The sequence below is a fragment of the Hypanus sabinus genome, assembly GCF_030144855.1.
Source record: "Hypanus sabinus isolate sHypSab1 chromosome X2 unlocalized genomic scaffold, sHypSab1.hap1 SUPER_X2_unloc_14, whole genome shotgun sequence".
Classification (NCBI taxonomy): Eukaryota; Metazoa; Chordata; class Chondrichthyes; order Myliobatiformes; family Dasyatidae; genus Hypanus; species Hypanus sabinus.
The window spans coordinates 61,774-82,481 of record NW_026778984.1 but is presented as its reverse complement, the minus strand read 5'-3'; the positions used below and the strand labels follow the sequence as shown (position 1 = coordinate 82,481).

The window sequence follows — 20,708 nt, the reverse complement described above, 5'->3', positions numbered from 1 at the left end:
TTAATTGTTGAAACCCTGGTAACATCCTAGTAAATCGCCTCTGCACTCTCTCTAATTTATTGATATCTTTCCTATAATTCGATGACCAGAACTGCACACAATATTCCAAATTTGGCCTTACCAATGCCTTGTACAACTTTAGCATTACATCCCAACTTCTGTACTCAATGCTTTGATTTATAAAGGCCAGCGTTCCAAAAGCCCTCTTCACCACCCTATCTACATGAGACTCCACTTTCAGGGAACTATGCACAGATATTCCTAGATCTCTCTGTTCCTCTGCATTCCTCAATGCCCTACCATTTACTCTGTATGTTCTATTTGGATTATTCCTGCCAAAATGTAGAACCTCACACTTCTCAGCATTAAACTCCATCTGCCAACGTTCAGCCCATTCTTCTAACTGGCATAAATCTCCCTGCAAGCTTTGAAAATCCACCTCATTATCCAAAACACCTCCTACCTTAGTATCATCGGCATACTTACTAATCCAATTTACCTCCCCATCATCCAGATCATTTATGTATATTACAAACAACATTGGGCCCAAAACAGATCCCTGAGGTACCCCGCTAGTCACCGGCCTCCATCCCGATAAACAATTATCCACCACTACTCTCTGGCATCTCCCATCTAGCCACTGTTGAATCCATTTTATTACTCCAGCATTAATTCCTAACGACTGAACCTTCTTAACTAATCTTCCATGTGGAAATTTGTCAAAGGCTTTGCTGAAGTCCATGTAGACTCCAGCCACGTAGACTACATCCACTGCTTTACCCTCGTCAACATTCCTCGTTACTTCTTCAAAAAATTCAATAAGATTTGTCACACATGACCTTCCACGCACAAATCCATGCTGGCTACTTCTAATCAAATCCCGTCTATCCAGATAATTATAAATACTATCTCTAAGAATACTTTCCATTAATTTACCCACCACTGATGTCAAACTGACAGGTGTATAATTGCTAGGCTTCCTTCTAGAACCCTTTTTAAACAATGGAACCACATGAGCAATACGCCAATCCTCCGGCACAATCCCCGTTTCCAATGACATATTAAAGATCTCCGTCAGAGCTCCTGCTATTTCTACACAAACTTCCCTCAAGGTCCTGGGGAATATCCTGTCAGGTCCCAGAGATTTATCCACTTTTAAATTTCTTAAAAGCGCCAGTACCTCCACCTCTTTAATTGTCATTGGTTCCATAACTTCCTTACTTGTTTCCCACACCTTAGACAATTCAATATCCTTCTCCTTAGTGAATACCGAAGAGAAGAAATCATTCAAAATCTCTCCCATCTCCTTCGGTTCCACACATAGCTGACCACTCTGATTCTCTAAGGGACCAATTTTATCCCTCACTATCCTCTTGCTTTTAATATAACTGTAGAAACATTTCGGATTTACTTTCACCCTATTTGCCAAACCAACCTCGTATCTTCTTTTAGCTTTTCTAATCTCTTAAGATTCCTTTTACACTCTTTATATTCATCGAGCAATTCCTTTACTCCATGCTGCCTATATCTATTGTAGACATCCCTCTTTTTCTGAACCAAATTTCTAATATCCTTTGAAAACCATGGTGCTCTCAAACCTTTAACCTTTCCTTTCACCCTAACAGGAACATAAAGATTCTGTACCCTCATAATTTCACCCTTAAATGACCTCCATTCCTCTATTACATCCTTCCCATAAAACAACTTGACTCAATCCACTCTCTCTAAATCCCTTTGCATCCCCTCAAAGTTAGCCTTTCTCCAATCAAAAATCTCAACTCTAGGTCCAGTCCTGTCTTTCTCCATAATTATATTGAAGCTAATCCATTTCCATCTCAGCCGCACTCTCCTGCCTTCTCCCCATATCCCTTCCTGCCCTGACTAATCAAGAATCCATCACCCTCTTCCCGAAAACAGACCCAATTACTTGGACTCCAGAGCAACTCATAGCAGCAAATCCCCCAGAGTCACCACGCTCCGGTTAAAGAAATTCCTCCTCATCTCCATTCTGAAAGAACAAAGCTCGATTTTGATGCTGTGTCCTCTGGTTTTGGACTCCCCCACTCTTGTCAACATACTCTCCATATCCACTCTATCGAGATTTTTCAATGTTCGATAGATTTCAATGAGGGCCCCTTCATTTTTCTGAACTCCAGTGAGTAGAGGCCCTGAGCCATCAAATGTTCTTCATCTGACAAACCTTATAAGTCCTGAAATATTTTTGTAAATTTCCTTTGAACGCTCTGCAATGTAAGTACATCTGTTCTACTTAAGGGGCCTGAATCTGCTCTCAACAGTCCAAGTGAGGCCACATTTTATAAATACTCAACAATACATCCTTGCTTTTATATTCTCCTACTCTTCAACATTATTTCCTCTCTATTGAGAAAACAGTCTGCACTCTCATTGCCTCTAACAAAGTGGATGACCATACACTTCTCTGAATGATGACTTTCATTCATTGATGTCTTTTGTAAATCTTTTTTACAGGTTAGAAATGACAAAAATTGTGTACGGGAATTTTAAACAGAACAACATGTCAGTTTGCTGTCTCTGCCCAGATATTTAAGGAGTTACTAGATATTTAACAATGTATCACTGTTGATCCTTGGAGATGAAGAATTTTGTCATCACAGCTGGAAAAGTGCTTTGTGTCTGAAATTAAGTTTTCTGTTGTAACTCACTGAAATCCACTGGAACCGGGGAACTGAGAACACACCAGCATTTGTTCACTGGAGATCAGTTCTTCAACTACTTTGATTGTGCAAGGGGTTTACTACATCTGATATTTGACTTATGAATTGACAAAGAACTGTGGGAAGGGATTCACTCTTCACTCACTCATCTCACCTGCATGCACAACAGCGAGTTCACACTGATAAGATGTCTTTCACCTGCGCTGATTGTGGGAAGGGATTCACTCGGTCATCCTGCCTACAGACACACCAGCGAGTTCACACTGGTGAGAAGCCATTCACCTGCTCAGACTGTGGGAAGGGATTCACTCAGTCATCGCAACTGCGGAGACACCAGTCACTTCACACTGGGGAGAAGCCATTCGCCTGCTCAGACTGTGGGAAGGGATTCACTTGGTCATCTGAACTGAAGATACATCAGCGAACTCACACTGGAGAGAGGCCATTCACCTGTTCAGACTGTGGGAAAGGGTTTATTCGGTCATCTCAACTGAAGGTACATCAGCGAACTCACACTGGGGAGAGACCGTTCACCTGCTCAGTCTGTGGGAAAGGATTCACTCAGTCTTCTGTACTGAAGGAACATCAGCGAATTCACACCGCAGAGAGGCCATTCACCTGCTCAGACTGTGGGAAAGGATTCACTCATTCATCTGTACTGAAGGTGCATCAGAGAATTCACACTGGGGAGAGGCCGTTCACCTGCTCAGACTGTGGGAAGAAATTCACTGACTCATCCAGGCTACAGGCTCACCAGCGAGTTCATACTGGAGAGAGGCCGTTCACCTGTTCAGACTGTGGGAAGGCATTTACTCGGTCATCTCAAGTGATGGTACATCAGCGGATTCACACTGGGGAGAGGCCATTTTCCTGCTCTGAATGTGGGAAGAGATTTATTCATTTATCTGACCTGCAGGTGCACCAGCGAGTCCACACTGGAGAGAGGCCGTTCACCTGCTCAGACTGTGGGAAGGCATTTACTCGGTCAGTTGAACTGAAGACACATCAGCGAATTCACACTGGGGAGAGGCTGTTCATCTGCTCAGACTGTGGGAAAGGGTTTATTCGGTCATATCAACTGAAGGTGCATCAACGAGTCCACACTGGGGAGAGACCATTCACCTGCTCAGACTGTGGAAGGGGATTTATTCAGTCATCTCGACTGATGATACATCAGCGTATTCACACTGGGGAGAGACCGTACGCCTGTTCTGATTGTGGAAAGAGATTCAGTCAGTCATCCGACTTACAGACACACCGACGAGTCCACACTGGAGAGAGGCCATTCTCCTGCTCCCAATGTGGGAAGAGATTCTCTCAGTCATCCCACCTTGTGACGCACTACCGAGTTCACACTGGGGAAACTGTTTAAACAGGCGACAGGCTACAGGCTGGATATTTCACCATCACAGTTACTGAATCAAGTTCAAAAGTGACTGTTGGTGCCGAACTCGGCAATTACTGCTGCTGTTTAACAAACCCAGTTCTGCACTCTGGTCACTGGGCATGGGAGTTATTCCTCAGCGAATGTTCACGTTTAATGGGACTGGAATTTAATGGTTTGGATCTGTGACGCAGAAATCAGTTCTAATTTAAATCCTGTCCACACCTACAGAATCTCCTTTCTCTCCCCAGAATATCATCTCTTATAACTGCCACAAGGGCTAAATTTACACTTCCCTGTTAAGCTTCAGAGTGGACAGTGCTGCCGGCCTTTCTGTTGCTTCCATGCCCCAATGGATCAACTCCCCACCCACTGAGCAGTATCCAACAAGGTGTTCTGCTGTGGAGAATGCCCACAGGACAGCCCTGCACTGTCTTCCTAATGACCCTTACCTCTGCTGGTGGTCACGCTTCTCCTGTCCGAAGCTTGTACTCTGGGTGTGGCCACCTCTTCAGATGTTTCATTGATAGTATCTTCAGGCTCCCGAATGATCCTGAGTACATCCAACTCCCTGAACCAGTCTGTGATTGGGTGCACTTCTTGCAAATAGTCATCGGCAAACTGTCGGATGTCCAGAGTTCCCACATCTGACTGGAGGAGCATCCCATCCTGACTGCTCTGCACCAAAATACACCACTGTCTGAATGAATTAACATACGCAAGAAAACATCGAACGGGAATGGGGCAATGACAGTGGAAGTAGAGTGTTCAATTACCTGTGTTTTTGCCATGAGGTCGAAGGAATAGAGGCTGCCATTTTGTGAAGCTGTTCTGTCACCCCCATTTTGTGCACTGATTGCTGTGGGATAACCTGATCAGATCAACTGAACACAAGAAGTTACTGGTATTCCCATTGTAAGCCTGAAATCACTCTCACATAATCTGTGCATTATGTACACTGTCGGGTTTGCAGAAGTAATCTCGTTATCTCTGAACCTGAAGTCACTCTGAGATAAGGTGTGTATTACGTACAGTGGCAGTTCTGCAGAAGGAATCTCGATATTTCTGCTGAGAGTCCGAGCGACACAGTTTGTCTGTTTGGATCCATTGTGGAGGAGAACAAAATAAATTACCTTTGACATGATGTTGTGTAGCCCTTGGACTACATCCAATGGAAATCTGTTAGTCATCAGCCTGATGGACCTCAGCCAACAAGAATGAGATGCGTCCTCTGAACTGATAAGAGTTGTGTCAAATGTTTCAAATCATGCTTGTTTCAAAACAAGTAAAGAGTTTCAAATGCAAAGGTGTGATAACTCCGGAGACTAACTATCACAAGGAAGAACCCCCATGGAAGGGATAGGAGAAGAAATGATCGATCATTTGGATACAGTGGGATCCCCTGTTTCAGTGTTGTGAATTTGAGAAGTGGTCAGGGTGTTTATTAATACAGAGGCAGCAGTGGAATTCATGTTTCAGTTGTTAGCCTGGGGTTTTCATTGTTACTTTGTTGTTTGTGCAGGAAAATTAAAGAGAGAGCTGTAACAATTACGAGTTTCCTGATGAGGTTCCAAACTGATCTCAGTTGATGAACGGTGAACATATTTTCGCGCCCTGGGTGCACTCGAAAAGAAGGAAAAGTGGTCTGGGACCCTGGTGTCGAGTTGACCCACACAGTAGATTAGGATATTAAACTGTGAAAGGGAAAGGACAGGAGGAAGAAACCAGGGATTCAGAGGATTTCAGAGATTACTTTCATCGTTAATTATTAAGGAAATGGTCAAATTATGAGGCGTGGTTAGAAAAGTTTGACAGCCAAGGTTCCGGGACTGTGGAGGAAGAATTGTGGAAAATAGTTCGTGAAAATAAGTTAAAGAAATTACCAGGGATTAAAAATGTTGTAATGTGATGTTTGTTGGATGATCTAATTGAAGTGAAGAGAGAAAAAACTGAAATTGGCAGAGAAATTGTGTAAGTGTAGGGAAGAGTTAGAAATTGTGACGGAGCAGGATCAGGTGAATTTGATCCACATGAGTCAGTTTCAGGCTCAGTGTGAAAGCGTTAACAAGAGAAAATGAGAAAACAGAAGAGGAGGATAAACAGGCGGATACAGAATTAGAGAAAGGAAAAGTCAGGGTCGGGATTTACGGCTGTTACGAATGTCATGAAGAAATTGGCAGCTGAGAAGAAAGGCTGCGCTGATCACAAGTGTTTAAAACAGATGGAAAATCTGCAAAGTGAACTCTCAGCTCGGAGAGGAGTGATATGTGCGAGGACGGACGATGATGGTGATGCAGATTGGGGTGATTTAACGTATGAAGAGACGCTTGTATCACACACCGGTCACCAGTCACCTGATGAGGTAATCGTAGCCTTTGTCCGGGGTCAGATATGGTCAGGTCGTGTCCAAATTTCATAGAGTGTTTCAACCGTTAACCACTACTCTTTCCAGTTGGTGGATCAGGAGTGAGGGTCAAGTCACTGCCCAACTGTTCCTGACTTCGAGCTCAACCCCTCTCTCCAGCTCCATACCCAGTAAGGGGCTCTTTCTGCTCCCTCCCCCATCCTGCCAGCTGCTTGCTTCTTGCTCTTTTCATCAAGGCCCAGCACAGACAGCTACCTCCATGCTGGCCGTGCCGGGAACCCACTACAGTCGATCTCCATGAGAAACAGCCACGTCTGCCATCCTTTGTCCCTGCACTCCGGGACTAACAGTGTCAGAGCCAGGATTATTGGGGAAGTGGCCCGCCTCCCAGCAGGTTTTTCCGAGAGTGGGTGGAAGCTTCAACACCCAGTGCCCCAGTGGCGCCTGTAGTAATGGAGGGACTGCAGGACACACCAGAGTCGGGGGTGTAGGGCGTTTGTGACACGTTATTCTGTCCCCTTTGACGTGGCCCAATTGAGTGCTTGAGCTGTGAATGAGAGATGATTCTCGGAAATTTTCCCGGTGCATTCAGCAGATAGGATAACTCACGGTCTATATGAAACGGAGGAGGGGAAGCTAACCCTTCACTGTCTAACTTCAGCTTTCCCTTTAGCCCTGCCTGAGGAACAGGCACCCTCCCAGGGGACACGGGGTGATTTTCAGAAGGCACCATTAGAAGCTGCTGGACTAATAGAGGTGACAGTGGAGGTTTTGCATAACTGCAGACAGTGGAAAGGGAGGAACCTTCTTTATTTGTTACGAGGTTGTGGCCGGTTTTCTCGAGTATTTTGGGTCCTACTTTGGATACGCAGAATTTGACTCCGTGACAGAGTAGGAACTGGCCGAGGAACTTGGTATCGCACAGTACCGAGGAGAGCAGAAGGGTGTGTGAAATGATTGCTCCATTCAAACCCCACACATGCTGAAGCATGGGCTCTCAGAAGGATGATGCGAATGAGGGAAAGGGAGTGAGGGAGAAAGGTACTGAGGAGGATAAGGGGAAACAGGGTTCTAAAACGACCCTATCACAGAACAAAGTTTGCAGTGGCAGAATGAAGGGAGACGGGGGTGGGTGCGGCCGATCAGTACAAACTCCACAACACCACCTAATGGCTGGGTAGTCAACGACGTGGTTGGAATATCTATGTTCCCCCCGTTGTGAATACTGGATCCACAAAGTAATGATGCAATACTGGACACGAAGTTTATTTTGGCATTGATTGCCCACAACCCAGGTGGGTTGGGACTTGTCAGCATGTAACGATGGCCTATTGCCCCAAGAAGGTCAACTGTGTTACCTATAATATAATGCCCATGGTGCTGATGATAAGCCACGACTTGAATCCAGAGTTACCCAGGGGGTCTCCAAGATACATGTGCGTTCACCACATGGTCGGATGGTGCAGCTGGACCCCTTGTTGAAACTAAAGTAGGAATCCGCCCCATAAAATTTCTTGCAGATGATACTAAGGTAGATGGCGTTGTGGAAAGCTTGTTTCAAAGTTTACAGAAAGTTAGAAGAGTGGGCTGAACGATGGCAGATGGAGTTTAATGCTGATAAGTGTGAGGTCCTACATTCTGGTAGGAATAATCCAAATAGGACATAAATGATAAATGGCAGGACATTGAGGAATGCAGTAGAACCAAGGAATAATGGTGCAGAGTTCGCTGAAGGTGGAGTCTCAAGTGGATAGGGTGGTGAAGAAATCTTTTGGTATGCTAGCCTTTATAAATCAGAGCATTGAGTAATGTTAAAATTGTGCAATGCATTAGTAAGGCCGAATTTGGAGTATTGTGTACAGTTCTGCTCACCGAATTATAGGAAAGATATCAACAAAATAGGCAGAGAACAGAGAATATTTACTAGAATGTTACCTGGGTTTCGGCACCTAATTTACACGGAAAGGTTGAACAAATTACGTCTTTATTCTTTGGAGCATAAAGGTTTGAGTCGGGACTTGATAGAGGTATTTAAAATTATGAGGGGGATAGATAGAGTTGACGAGGATAGGCTTTTTCCACTTAGAGTAGGGGAGATTAAAACAAGAGAACATGATTTGAGAGTTAGGGGACAAAAGTTTAAGGGTAACACTAGGGGGTATTTCTTTACTCAGAGAGTGGTAACTGTGTGGAATGAGCTTCCAGTAGAAGTAGAAATAGTAGTGTATATATATATAATATATATAATATATATTCATAATGCGGGAGAGTCTCGAACCACCCTAAACATGGCTACATTCAATGCAACACATTGGGAAACAGAAGATGCAGTTATTATGAATGAATTTACGTGACACTCACGTGTGGGAGTACCGTTGATATACATTCAAAACTTGGAGATTTTTTAATGTATTTAATCTTGTAATGTGCTCAATAGACCCTACATTATCCCAGATTGCTTTGCTGTATGCTAACTAAGGACGTGGAAGGAGGCGTGTGACTTTGGCTTCGAAGGACAAAAAATAAGATGATCAAAGTAAATATGTTATTATGACCTGAATTCACTTTTGTGTTGAAAATGCATTTTTGTGTCAGTGTCCCACGCAGCTGTATCCACCCCCACCCCCACGTTTCTTTGTAATGTGTGAAAGTGCACTGTTTATTTTAAGTTTTGCAATTATTCTGTGGAACGAAACAGCTGTGGGATTGGGGACAATGTTTCTGTTGCGTTTTTATTTGTTTTTCTGCATTTCGTGCGGAAGAGGAGTTGTTGATGTTTTTTTCTTGGTTTCGAGGCTATATGGTGAAGAAGAATCACAGGATTGTGTACTGCATACATATTCTGATAATAAATATAATGAAATGAAGGAATGAAAGAATGATACAAACATTGATTTTTGTACTGTCTTGTGTGTGTGTGTGTGTGAGAGAGAGAGAGAGAGAGAGAGAGAGAGTGTGTGTGTGTGTGTGTGTGTGTGTGTGTGTGTGTGTGCGTGTGCGTGTGCGTGTTTCGTTGTGTTTCCTTATTTGTTTTCCATGTAATTGATATTAAGGTCACCCGAATTCCACTCTGGCAATGTGAAATCCTGGTTGAGCAGATGGAAATCCGTGCATCTGTATTCGGATATAGCTGCCTACATTTCAGGAGAATATTACTCATTGGTGTACCGTTACGTTTGGGAATTTGAAATTAACAATTTTGTTAAGACTGGAATAATTTGAGAGCAGTCCTAAAAATTGCTTAACTAACAAGATATTTTTTCTTTTATAGAACAGAAAAGATTTTCAAGACTTTTGACAACTTGGTTAGAGTCCCCCAAACACAAACTAATCCAAGAGTTCATACTCTCGAGGAGAATGATAACAGTAGGTGATGCAATACAATTTTACAGGCTACAATGACATAATTTACTTCAGTATTATGTTTCTCAAATGGCTCCATTGAAGTACATACTTAGAGTGGGAGAATATTGAATTGATAAGAAACCACTGAAGGTTCAGTCACCTTTGTTGGGACAAACTAATTCACATAAACAGTCCACACATTGCACTCGTTCATTATTTAATCGCAATCTGTCACCACGGGGATTGCATCTGCCTGACGTAATTGGTTTGTAAATAATTTTAAAACAGCTATTTTTAAATCTGTTAAAATGTGTCCCTCTGGAGTCGCTAAATGGTATTAAAAACCGTAGGCTTGGGCTGCCTTTACATTTCATTCCAAGAGATCGCCTGTAGCACAGTGGGGACAGATCACTGGACAGAGAAAATGCCTGCATTGTTCAATAGGTACAGAAGTGTGGAGAAAATACTGTACGTGTTCATCGCCGTCATTGGAGTTCCTGGTAAGTGAGCAGAGCAATTCTTGTTTGGTATTTCTGTGTGTTAACCATGTGAATCTGTTTATGATCATTTGACGAGCTTCTAACTTGATGATCATTGTAGAAATATCCGTCAGAGATATTGATCCTGTCAGTTCAACACTCTGAATTTTCATATTTAATGACAAGCGGAGCTAAACTCCTGTCTCTCATCAAACTCACGTGATCGACTCGAACGTTGTTCTTGCCTTCAATGACACCTTGTCCGGAGTTGTCCCAGTGTGGGGACAGGCAGCTCTCCCGCAAGGTGTGACTGGAATGGGTTTACATTGTAAAGTTCACTGTTTCTGAGTTATCGATCAGAGAGAACCCCTGGTCCTGTGTTTCATGTCTCCCTGTGGAGTCTGTCACAGTCGGATCCCACTGCCTGTCGGTCAATAATTGGGTCTGATCATCTGAACCAGTGTCAACGGATCTGCTGACGAGAGTTATCGAATTGAACTGCGCTGTGGAATTAATCCATTAACGGAGCCGCTCAGCCTCAGGTTGCTCAGTTGTTCCTGCTTTCCCTCTGAGACGCGTCGTAAATTTTCTCCAGGACAACTCTTCGTCCTGGAGAAAAGTCTCGGCCCAATACCAAAGTTTGTTCAATTCCATGTACAGAATGTTGCCTGACCTGCTGAGTCCCTCCAGTGTTTTGTGTGTGTTCCTCTCCTCTGCATGCCTTATCGGCCCCATCATTTACGAGTTTCCAGGGGCCAGGTCAGTCACGATTAAATCAGTGAAACCGGCCAGGTCAGGGACAGGAATCGTGATCAGCACCGACCTATGTTGTTCATGCAGATCGCTTTTATCGCCGACGATTGTCCACAATTGTCTTATCTCCACACTGAAGAAGGCAGGTCAGAGACAGTGTGACCAGTGTCCCATGTTAGGTTAGCAGCCGTGCACTGACTCCACAACTCCTGGTCTTCAGCTGAAACCCGATCCCTTGAGGAATGCGTTCAGTAATGGCCTCTGTCTGTTATCTCTCTCTCCCTCACTCTCTCTGCTCCCTCGCCCTCCCACCTCCCCTCTCCCTGTCTCCCTCCCCCTCTCCCTCCTCTTCTCCCCCTTTCCCACACGCAGTGAATGTAGTGGCGATTGTGATCCTGTCTCGGGAAAGTGCGGCCTCTCTACCTGCACCACTCGCTACCTGGTTGCCATGGCAGCGGCTGATCTACTGACCATTGTCACCGCGGTCATTTTGTGGCGAATCAAATCCTATTACTTCAGGTGGAGTTTTCTGGACATCACCCCTGTGTGCAGTGTTATCGATGTACTGAGATGCACAGCCACAAACTGTTCTGTCTGGTTCACCGTCGCTTTCACCTTTGACCGGTTTGTCGCCATTTGCTGCCAGAAGCTGAAAACAAAATATTGCACCGGGAAAACTGCAGCTGTGGTTCTAACAACAATCGGCGCACTATTCTGTCTGAAAAATGTTCCCCGATACTTCACACGGCAACCCAGGGTGATCATCGACAATGTACCGTGGTTCTGTAAAGTGATGGACAGTTATTTCACTGACCCCGGGTGGGGAGGGTATGACTGGTTCGATACGGTTTTAACTCCGTTCCTCCCTTTCGCTGGGATCCTGCTGCTCAACGCTCTGACAGACACATTTTAGTGGCCAGTCGGGTCCGAAAGGGGCTGAAGGGACAGTGCAAGGGGGGGAACCGCAGTGACCCGGAGATGGAGAGCAGGAGGAGGTCTGTGATTTTACTCTTCACCCTCTCCGGCAGCTTCATCCTCCTGTGGATGACACTGGTTGTAAATTTCATATATTATCAGGTCTCAGGGAAAGGATTCAGTTTCAATGATTCTGAATGCATCTTTATCTACGTCGGGGTTTTGCTGAGTGATTTCAGCTGCTGCACCAACACGTTTATTTACGCGGTGACTCAGTCAAAATTCAGGGAACAGATAATTAGGTCGGTGAAATATTCTGTCACCTCGGTGGTTCATTACATTAATAAAGCTGCGTCCTGAGCACAAGCCGGACGCAGCCACAATTTCTCCAGTCCGGAGGCCAACTCCTCACATTCACCGCCTGATCTCGCAGTTGTTATTCCGGGGCCGACTGTCCCATTGACCAGTAGGTCTGGGACATTAGGATAGTGTGTTTCTGGGGAGGGGCAAAGCACTGTCCTGGACTCGCCAGATGTCAGTCAACGAACTACTCTGAAATGCCAGCCATCCATTGGTCTGGGAATATGTCCATCTACTCCTATTCCCACCCACCAACCTCACAGACCGACTTTCCCACAAGACAGCTGGTGTTCTAGTCTGATGCTGGTAGGATAATCAAATGTCAAGCACACCAGTTTCCGCCTTCCGCTTGAATGATTGGCTAACGTGCATATAAATAGGGCGGGTTTTGGATACATGGTGGTTGGTACTCCAAATTAATGCACGTTCCCGCCACTAACTGGACTGGAATATGGTGTAGAGGATTGGGAAATAAAACCCTTGCTGCTTCTTTGTTCTAATGAAAACTGAATTACACTCCAAAAATCCTACAGATTGTACCCACGTGAAGCCCAATAGAGAGAATCAAATTAAATTCATTCCCACGACTGAAATGAAAGATATCCGCTCCCAACGATTGTAATGAAATCTGTATTTCATTTCTGTCTACCTGATCACCTTCACCCTGAAATAGTGTGTGTTCAAGTGCTTCATAATGACAAGAACTACATGACCCAGTATGGAGTTTTCCAACACGACATAAGGAATAATTCGTTATAGTCGGGCTAATTCAGGTCGTATCAATATAATTCCTTCCCTTCTTGTTTTTACCCGGTTCTCCCATGAACCGAACACAGGTGTTCTCTAAAGGTGCTCCCCTTGTGCCCAGTATCCCACTAGATTTACCATAAGCCCCTAATTCTTAACCCTGCAAACTCTGAACCAGCTTCTGATTTGCAAAGTGGAAGGTTTGAATCTACAGTTGAATCTTCAACAGCTTTTGCAGCGAAATAGTCAACCCGTTCATTCACACCCAATTCTGAATGGACGCCCATTCCAAGTGAACCACAATATTCGACAAATGAACCACAATTGCTCACATCCGCAAACCGGTGTGTACCCCGTATATGGCAAATTACATCAGCAAATTACTGTGCATCCCATATTGGCCGACGCATTCCGTAATCTGTGTACACCCCAAATCCATGTTCAACCCCAAATCGGGGCGCCCCTCCAAATCCGCAAGCAACCCGCAAATCAGTGTGTACACCCAAATCCGTGTGCACCCACAAATCTGCGCACATTCTGAAACAGGAGCGCACTCCATAATCATTTTGCACACCAACCAGGTGAAAGCTCCACATGCAGTTCATCTAATCCCAAAGCATAATTTTCAAACAGTACACAAAACGGCTGACTCGATATTAAGCACTCGCACGCAACCCACAATTCTTGTGTAAATCCAAATCCGCTGGCGTTCGCTGATCCCATATTCGACAACACAGAAATAAGAGAGCACCACAAAATCTATGTGCACCCGTTGAAAGGACAAAGCACAGGGGTTATAAAAGTATCGGAAATTAAAACCCGTCACAACTCCAAATCCGCAGTCTCCAAAAAATCTGTGAGAACACCGAACTCAGTAAACATCGCCAGAAAGCCCGAAAGCAATGAAAATCTGTGCCAGCCCCAAATCAGTGCGCACCCCAAACACCTCACATGCATAATAGCTTGTCTCAGAGCAAGAATCATTTCAAACAGTTTAGAAAATGGCTGTATCAACATTAAAAAAGTCCCCAGCCAACCAGTTGTTTGTTTGCACCTTCCGATCGGCCGAAACCCCAAATCTGGATGCAACCTTAAATCTGTGTGCAGTCCTACCTCCGACAGCACAATCCTAAATCTGCGTGCACCCCCAAATCCAAATCCCCCCACCCAAAGCCGTGTGCACTCCATAGTTGCCGACAAACCGCTAAATCTGGTCCCCAGGTAAGTGCGCCCCCACATGTTCGGGAAGACAGCCATGAATTCGTGTGCAACCCTAAACGCATGCGCACCACCAAGGACCACGATGGTCGTTCCAAATCAGTGCGCACAACAACCCCATATGTGCATGAGATTATCTCAGAACAAAAAATGAGTCGCATTGAAAATCTGCCTCGACGTAAAAACTCCGAACCCAGTCCAAAATCCGTGTGGAAATCTTGATGTTCAAGAACTTCACGTGCTGCCACGTATGCACCCCGATATTTGAAAGCGGACATCACTAAATCCGCGTGTGTTCCCATGTTCGACAACGCACACTAAATCTGCGAACATTTGGGTGCGCACCCTCAAATATGTGCACATCACCAAATAACATACCCCCTAAAAATCTGACACGCACATTAGAATGGTTTCAAGCAGTTCTCAGAATAGCCTCCACCACCTTCAAAAAGCTGTGTACATTCATTATCAACGTACAGGAAACAACCTTTATATTTATTACTCAACCAAATCTACCGACACCCCTAAATTCATTTACATGCACGTCCTGAACTGGGGCTCTGCCAGCGAGATGTTTCCTGAGACGCCCGGGCAGAAAGGGGACGCTTCACGCAAAAATTAGAGTTTCTGACATTGAAATAGTCTGTGAAGCCGATCTATTGACTTACATCCTGACCTTGGCAAAGTTGGATGCCAAAGTTCATCGTTGGTTCGTCGCGTTGTCTGTCTATGATTTCAGTCTGATGTACCGGTTGGGCAGCCGGAACATTGATCCAGTTGCTTTGTCCCACGTGAGCATGAAGGTCTGGAAATGGACTGAGAGCGGAAGAGCGTTCCTGAGCCTGGATCTAAAGCAATGTGCCTGTTTTCCATCACGGGGCAGGTTTGAGCGGTGGGTCATTTGGGAACTTCTGGTTGCGCCATTCCACAAGCCTGACCACTCTGGATGCAAAGCAGTTCTCTGAGCTGCTTCCAGAGGGAGTGACCTCCGCTCAGCGAGATGACCCTTGTGTAATCACCATTTGGTCGGCTGCTGCGGAAGCGGATATGGCCCAAGCTGAAATGAAGAAACACCCTGCAGTATCTCTACTGCGGAGAGACTGGCCGAAACGGCAGTTGAGGAACCAGATTCTATGCCGGGTCACGTCTGCTCCAGAAAGCTCTCCGCGTTCCCAGTTGATTCTGTCTGGGAAGTATCGAGGATTGTATTGAAGTCATTTGATGATAGTTCAGGTTATTTGGGGGTTGAAAAGATCTAGGGATTGGATCGTTTCTACTGACCCCGAAAGAAAACTATGGTCGAAGAGAACTGTAAACCGTGACTGCGTAAAGACTGTGTAACCCGCGCATTCGATGTGTTCGGAGGAAGACGCTGCCTACAAGGCCCATTCCGTTATCTCATTTGCAGAGAGTGGGGCCACTTGTTCTGGTGTGTATGGATTTCCTATCAATAGAGTCTGGTTGCAGCAACACAGCGATCTTGTTTATTACTGAACACCACACCGGATGTGCTCAAACCTTCCATACAAAGGATCAGAGGGCATCGACCATGGTCAGTGTTATGCTCATTCTGGCCGCCCCAGACGGATACATAGCGATCAGGCCCAATTAAGGAGGTAGTAGCAAGATGGGGAATTACCCGAAGGAACAATGACAGTACCCTTCCCCTCAACGGAAGCCTCGAGGCAAGATCCTCCATGATTGTCCAGATGGTCCCGGTGAAAGTGTTGGATGAGGGAAGTGTCCAAGATAAAGGAACTGGAAACCTAGGAACACTGGGCCCAGTTTCACATCTAGTAGCCGCCGGATGGTTAGCAATGATCCGGGATCGTGTAGGGGTTTCAGTCGGAGGACACAAGGGGCTGACGGAAAGTGGATTTAACTGGGAAACGTGCATAGATCTTGGTAGTTTAAGTCGGACCGCTGTGGGGTTGATGATACTTTAGACTTCTAAAGGTTCCAGGAAGCGAGGGGCGAGTTTCTTCTGCTCGATTTTGAGAGGGATGTCTTTGGATGAAAGCCACACCATCTGCCCAGGTCGATACTCAGGCGTAGGAGTCCGGTATCGATCGGCAATCGTCCCATTGCGATCAGCTGATCTGGGCAGGGTCGTGCGTGTGTCCTCCCAAAGTCGCGGCACCTATAGATATGGGCCTGAACAGACGGCTCTTCTTGCTCGGGAACAGCGGGGGTCGGTGCCCAAAGGAGCACGCGAAGGGAGATCTTCCGAAGGCCGCATTAACCAGAGAGTTGTGGGCGTACTCAACACACGCGAGGTGATCACTCCTGGTAGATGGGTTGTTGGTTTTTATACAACGTAGCCTCGCCTCCAAGTTTGACACGACCATGGTTCCTGCCTTGGACCAGCTTGTCATTGCACTCTTTCCTCCCACTTTGCCCAGAAAAGACCCAAGGCTTGAGCTTCAACCCTCCGGCCTTTGGGATCTGCTCCACATTTGCCGTAATGGATTTTAGCTGGTCAAGGTTGTGGTGGGATGTGAGAATGTCACTGACGTATCTGTTGTGTTGGAGCACCTGCCGGTCCTCCTTGAGGTGGGTGAAAGGAGGGAGGTTAGCAGTTTCGCGCATTGCGAGCTGCGCAATGCCCCCTGCTGGTTTGTCTCCGATGTTCACTCTTGTGATCGCATATTCTCCCAGCTCCTCGTCCTCGGAGTCTCGCCAGAGGAATCTATGCAGGTGCACTTCCCGGTCTTCCAACCAAATCGAATTGTACATCTTTTTAATGTCACCCAGAGCAGCGTATATTCCTACCCCTAAATCCGAGTAGGACAGATCGAATCTGGTTGAGGACATCTGGACCTTTCATTAGCAGGTCGTCCAAGCTCACGCCTCTGAACGTTTGGCTGCTGTTCCACACGAGTCTCACTGGGGTCGTGACAGAGGGCGGGATCGGAGCAATAAGGTGACTGGAACTGGCCCGTTCCAGTTGAACACCGTGTCCTCGGACAATTTCATTTCAACCCTTCGACCAACCATGTCGCTCACTTGAGCAGTGTAGGCAGCTTTCCACTCGGTTCTTTGGCTAGTTGCTTTTCCGTCCTGAGAAACGTAGCCTCGACTGTTCTTTTATTGTTTGGCAAGGAAGCTGGATCTTCTAACCAAGGATACCTGGCGTGGCAATGTGGTTCCTTGCTGTGGCGGTCACTTGTGACGTAGGTGAAGCCTCTTCTTACAACTTCAGGTTCCCTCTCTTCAGCAAGAGTCATTCATTCCTTTGCCGCCCGGCTGGCAGTTTCCGCAGCGGCAACCCCGGCATCTTGGCTCGGATGCTGCGCCAATACGATCCCACTTCCTCCACTCCAGGAAGTCCCGGTTGGTGGTTGAAGTACCTGACTCCTGGAGCTTGATGCCATCCTGTCTGTTTGGTGGAAGTTGCTCTGAGACTCTGCTGGTGAGCTCCTCGTACTGGACAGCAGCCGCTCTCATTGACCTTGCAAACTGTGACTTGGACATGGGGACCGCCACAGACAGCTACTCAAAGAGGTCAGGATGTGCTCCTCTGGCCATCTTCCCCAGGGGTCCGTCCCACAGCACGAGGTCTCCAACAGCTCCGACTCTCTGAGACGCCAGCTGACCTTCTCTATGGCTTATGAGTAAATCTATTTCTCTGGGTCGCACAAGTTCATCAGGCGGTATGTCTGGGAAGAATTTCTGCAGTTGCTTCGGTGTCACAAGTTTGTGGAGATTTGTGGAGTCTAGACAATAACAAACCGATTGCTGTGATTTGAGAGTGCCCTTGGGTGTGACGTTTAGAAGGTACCGCTTTGTCTCCACCTGAATCTTCATCCCCGCAACCCCATGGACGACGAGAGTGATTTCCTCACTCCTGAGGTTCAGTCCACTTGCAGCCTTCTGGGTTGTATAATTGCTGTCTGAAGCCAAGTCAATTAACGTCCCTATTTTTTGTCCAGCATCAGCTGTGACTTCGAGAAGTCACTGGCATCTCTTACAATCCACTTTCCACCGGAAGGCCCGGCTTATCTTTCACAGTGCTGAAGGCTCTGGATGCGGTGTTTGAAAATACATCGCAACACTGTTTGGCCAATTCCGGTGAAAGTTTACTGAAGAACTCCTCTTGATCCTCTCTATATTTCTTCCTGCCTTTATCTTCCTCTGGAACGAATCTGCTCTTTCCCTGACCTGCGCTGCTTTTCTTTATTTCAGCATTGGGGCACAGATAGTAATGATGCTCGGGAGTACGCTCATCCTTGCAGTCTTGGTCTTTACACAGACAGGCGGGTTTGCAGTATGAACAGTCATCATGGACCTCGAGACACCTCTTGCATGCCGCCACCTTTCTTACTGCAGCCTTTTTCTCTCGTAGCTTTGGCGCTCGAAACCGTTTGCAAAAGTGGAGCTTCCTTTTGTGCTTTCCTTCACCGCAGACGACACACCGCGCATGGTCGTCGCCCGACTTGGTAGACTTGGCTCAGCCCTGGTTTCTCTTCTACTCGGATCTTCATCCCTCAGTTGCTGCAGCTGCTCATATACGCTCTCTTGCTCTTTGGGGAATTCCAAGAGACTGTCAAACCGATTATAAGGTGCCACAGCATTTCCCCCGTCAGCGACATAGACCAGCTATTCCTTTTTGACAGTTTCTGTAAGTTTACTTTCAATTGAACTTGTCACCAGTGGATTTTTGATAGCACCCGTGTCTCCAAGGCCACTCAAGTCTTGTCGTGCCTACTCCACAGTTTGAATTAATTCCAATATTTTCCGTGGCTGACGATTTCTGGCATTTTCTGTAACTCCTCCACTATTTCAACAGCAATGCGCGTTCGATTCCCATAGCGGTTTTCGAGAACACGGAAGATGTCATCAGCAGTGTGATAAGTAGAGAGGCGAAGGTCTCTTCTGATTTTGTGGTCAAGACTGTCCGGTGGTTGAATCTCTATCACCTCTCTTGAACAGGTCGGCTCTCCCTGCCTCTGCAGTGCTTCCCAGCCCTTTTTCCATCTGTGAAAATCACGTTTTCTCCCAGTAAACTTGGGAAGGGCCGTCGGTTTCAGTCTGCTGGCGGGCGTGGGAAAATAGGAGGAAAAGCCCAACGCCGTTGGGGTTAGTCTTTCAGCATCCTCATTTCTCCTTTCTTTCTTGGAAACCAACTTGGGGATGTGGAGTTCGAGCCACTTTAGGCGATTCAGAAGGTGCTTCCGATCACCTGGCGGGATCCATCATTTCCACCGACCATGCACCTCCTTCGCTGTCTGTACCAGTCCTTGCAGGTGGTTAAGCAAGATGTCATACGCCTCCTAGTGGCCATCGGGTTGTACAGCAGCGACGTTTTCACATTCATCCTCTGCTGCTTGTAGTGCTGTGAACAGTTCAACATTTCCAAAGTTATTCCAAAGAGTCTCCTGGATTACGTTTCTGATCTCCTTCAGTTTCAACTCAGACTCATTTGCCGTCTTTGCCAGGTCGGCTTTTTGCTGTTCAGTTAACACGGCTACTTTCTCTGCGTTCAGCTCCGCCTCCCGTTCCACAATGAATCCGGCCTCCACATCATCATTGGCTTCCATGACTTTCTCGGCTTCTGTTGTGAGTTTATTGAAATTGACTCTGAGATCCTCTTCAGACATGTTTTGATGGGCCCTGGTAATACTGTTGGCCAGACGAGAAAATACTCATTTTGCTGTCGTTCGCATTACCTTGAGTTGCTCAACTGATTTCCCAATAGCCTGATCAGCCATGTTTGATTCCACCTGCAGGCTGTTCACAGGTGAAAGGGCAAGTACAACTTTTTAATGGCGCTTTGATGTTGTTTTATCTCAACTTGATTTTCTTCCTTTTTGAGGATTCCAAGTTATTGCTCCTACTGCTCCAGCTCAAGGCTCCCAGATTTCTGTTTCCTGGTCCTCCAGCTTCCCGGTCAAAAAGTTTTATTTTTCCCCACTGACAAGCAGCATTTTCACTGTAAAGCAGTGTTTTCACTGTCAACACACACAAAACGCTGGTGGAACGCAGCAGGCCTGGCAGCAACTATAAGGAGAAGCGCTGTGTGTGTTGCTTGAATTTCCAGCATCTGCAGATTTCCTCGTGTTTGCCTTTTCACTGTCAACCAGTTTTTCACTGTCAAGTCGGAGTTCTTGTTCTGTTGTTTGAACATGTGCAGCTTCCCCACTTGAAAGAGATTGAATGCGCCTACCTAAAGGTTTTTAACTGGATTCCACTCAATGACCAAACAACGTTTCCTTATATTTTTCGCAACTGCGGCAGTTTTAAAGTTCCGTTAGTTCTTAGTCATAAGTCATAAAAAATGTCATAAGTAATCAGTCATAAGTTTTCATTAGGTTAAGGTTAAGGTTGAGGTGAAAAACTGGCTGCCTCTCGGATTTTGTAGACGAATTCGGACCTGCACCTCGGTTTCTCTACTGAACCGCTATGGCCTCCGACCGGGCGAACTCTCTCGAAGGTTCGCGAGCTCT

General features: G+C 46.1%; 1 protein-coding gene across 12 annotated transcripts in view; it reads left to right on the top strand.

The window, feature by feature from the left end:
* Positions 1–12,814, top strand: part of LOC132385742 (zinc finger protein 234-like) — a 39,847-nt gene extending 27,033 nt beyond the window's left edge. For 7 of the 12 annotated variants that reach the window (XR_009509260.1, XR_009509252.1, XR_009509259.1 and 4 more), the window contains 2 exons: positions 2,491–8,981; positions 9,717–12,809. Coding sequence is in view for 1 of the 12 variants with exons in the window: in XM_059957966.1 (XP_059813949.1) it covers positions 2,884–4,068 (1,185 nt within the window). In the remaining 11 variants the exon portion in view is untranslated. Of the gene's footprint in view, positions 1–2,490; positions 9,313–9,716 lie in introns of those variants that run through there. The other 5 variants (XR_009509263.1, XR_009509258.1, XR_009509262.1 and 2 more) reach the window with 5 other exon arrangements.
* Positions 12,815–20,708: the final 7,894 nt, after the last annotated feature.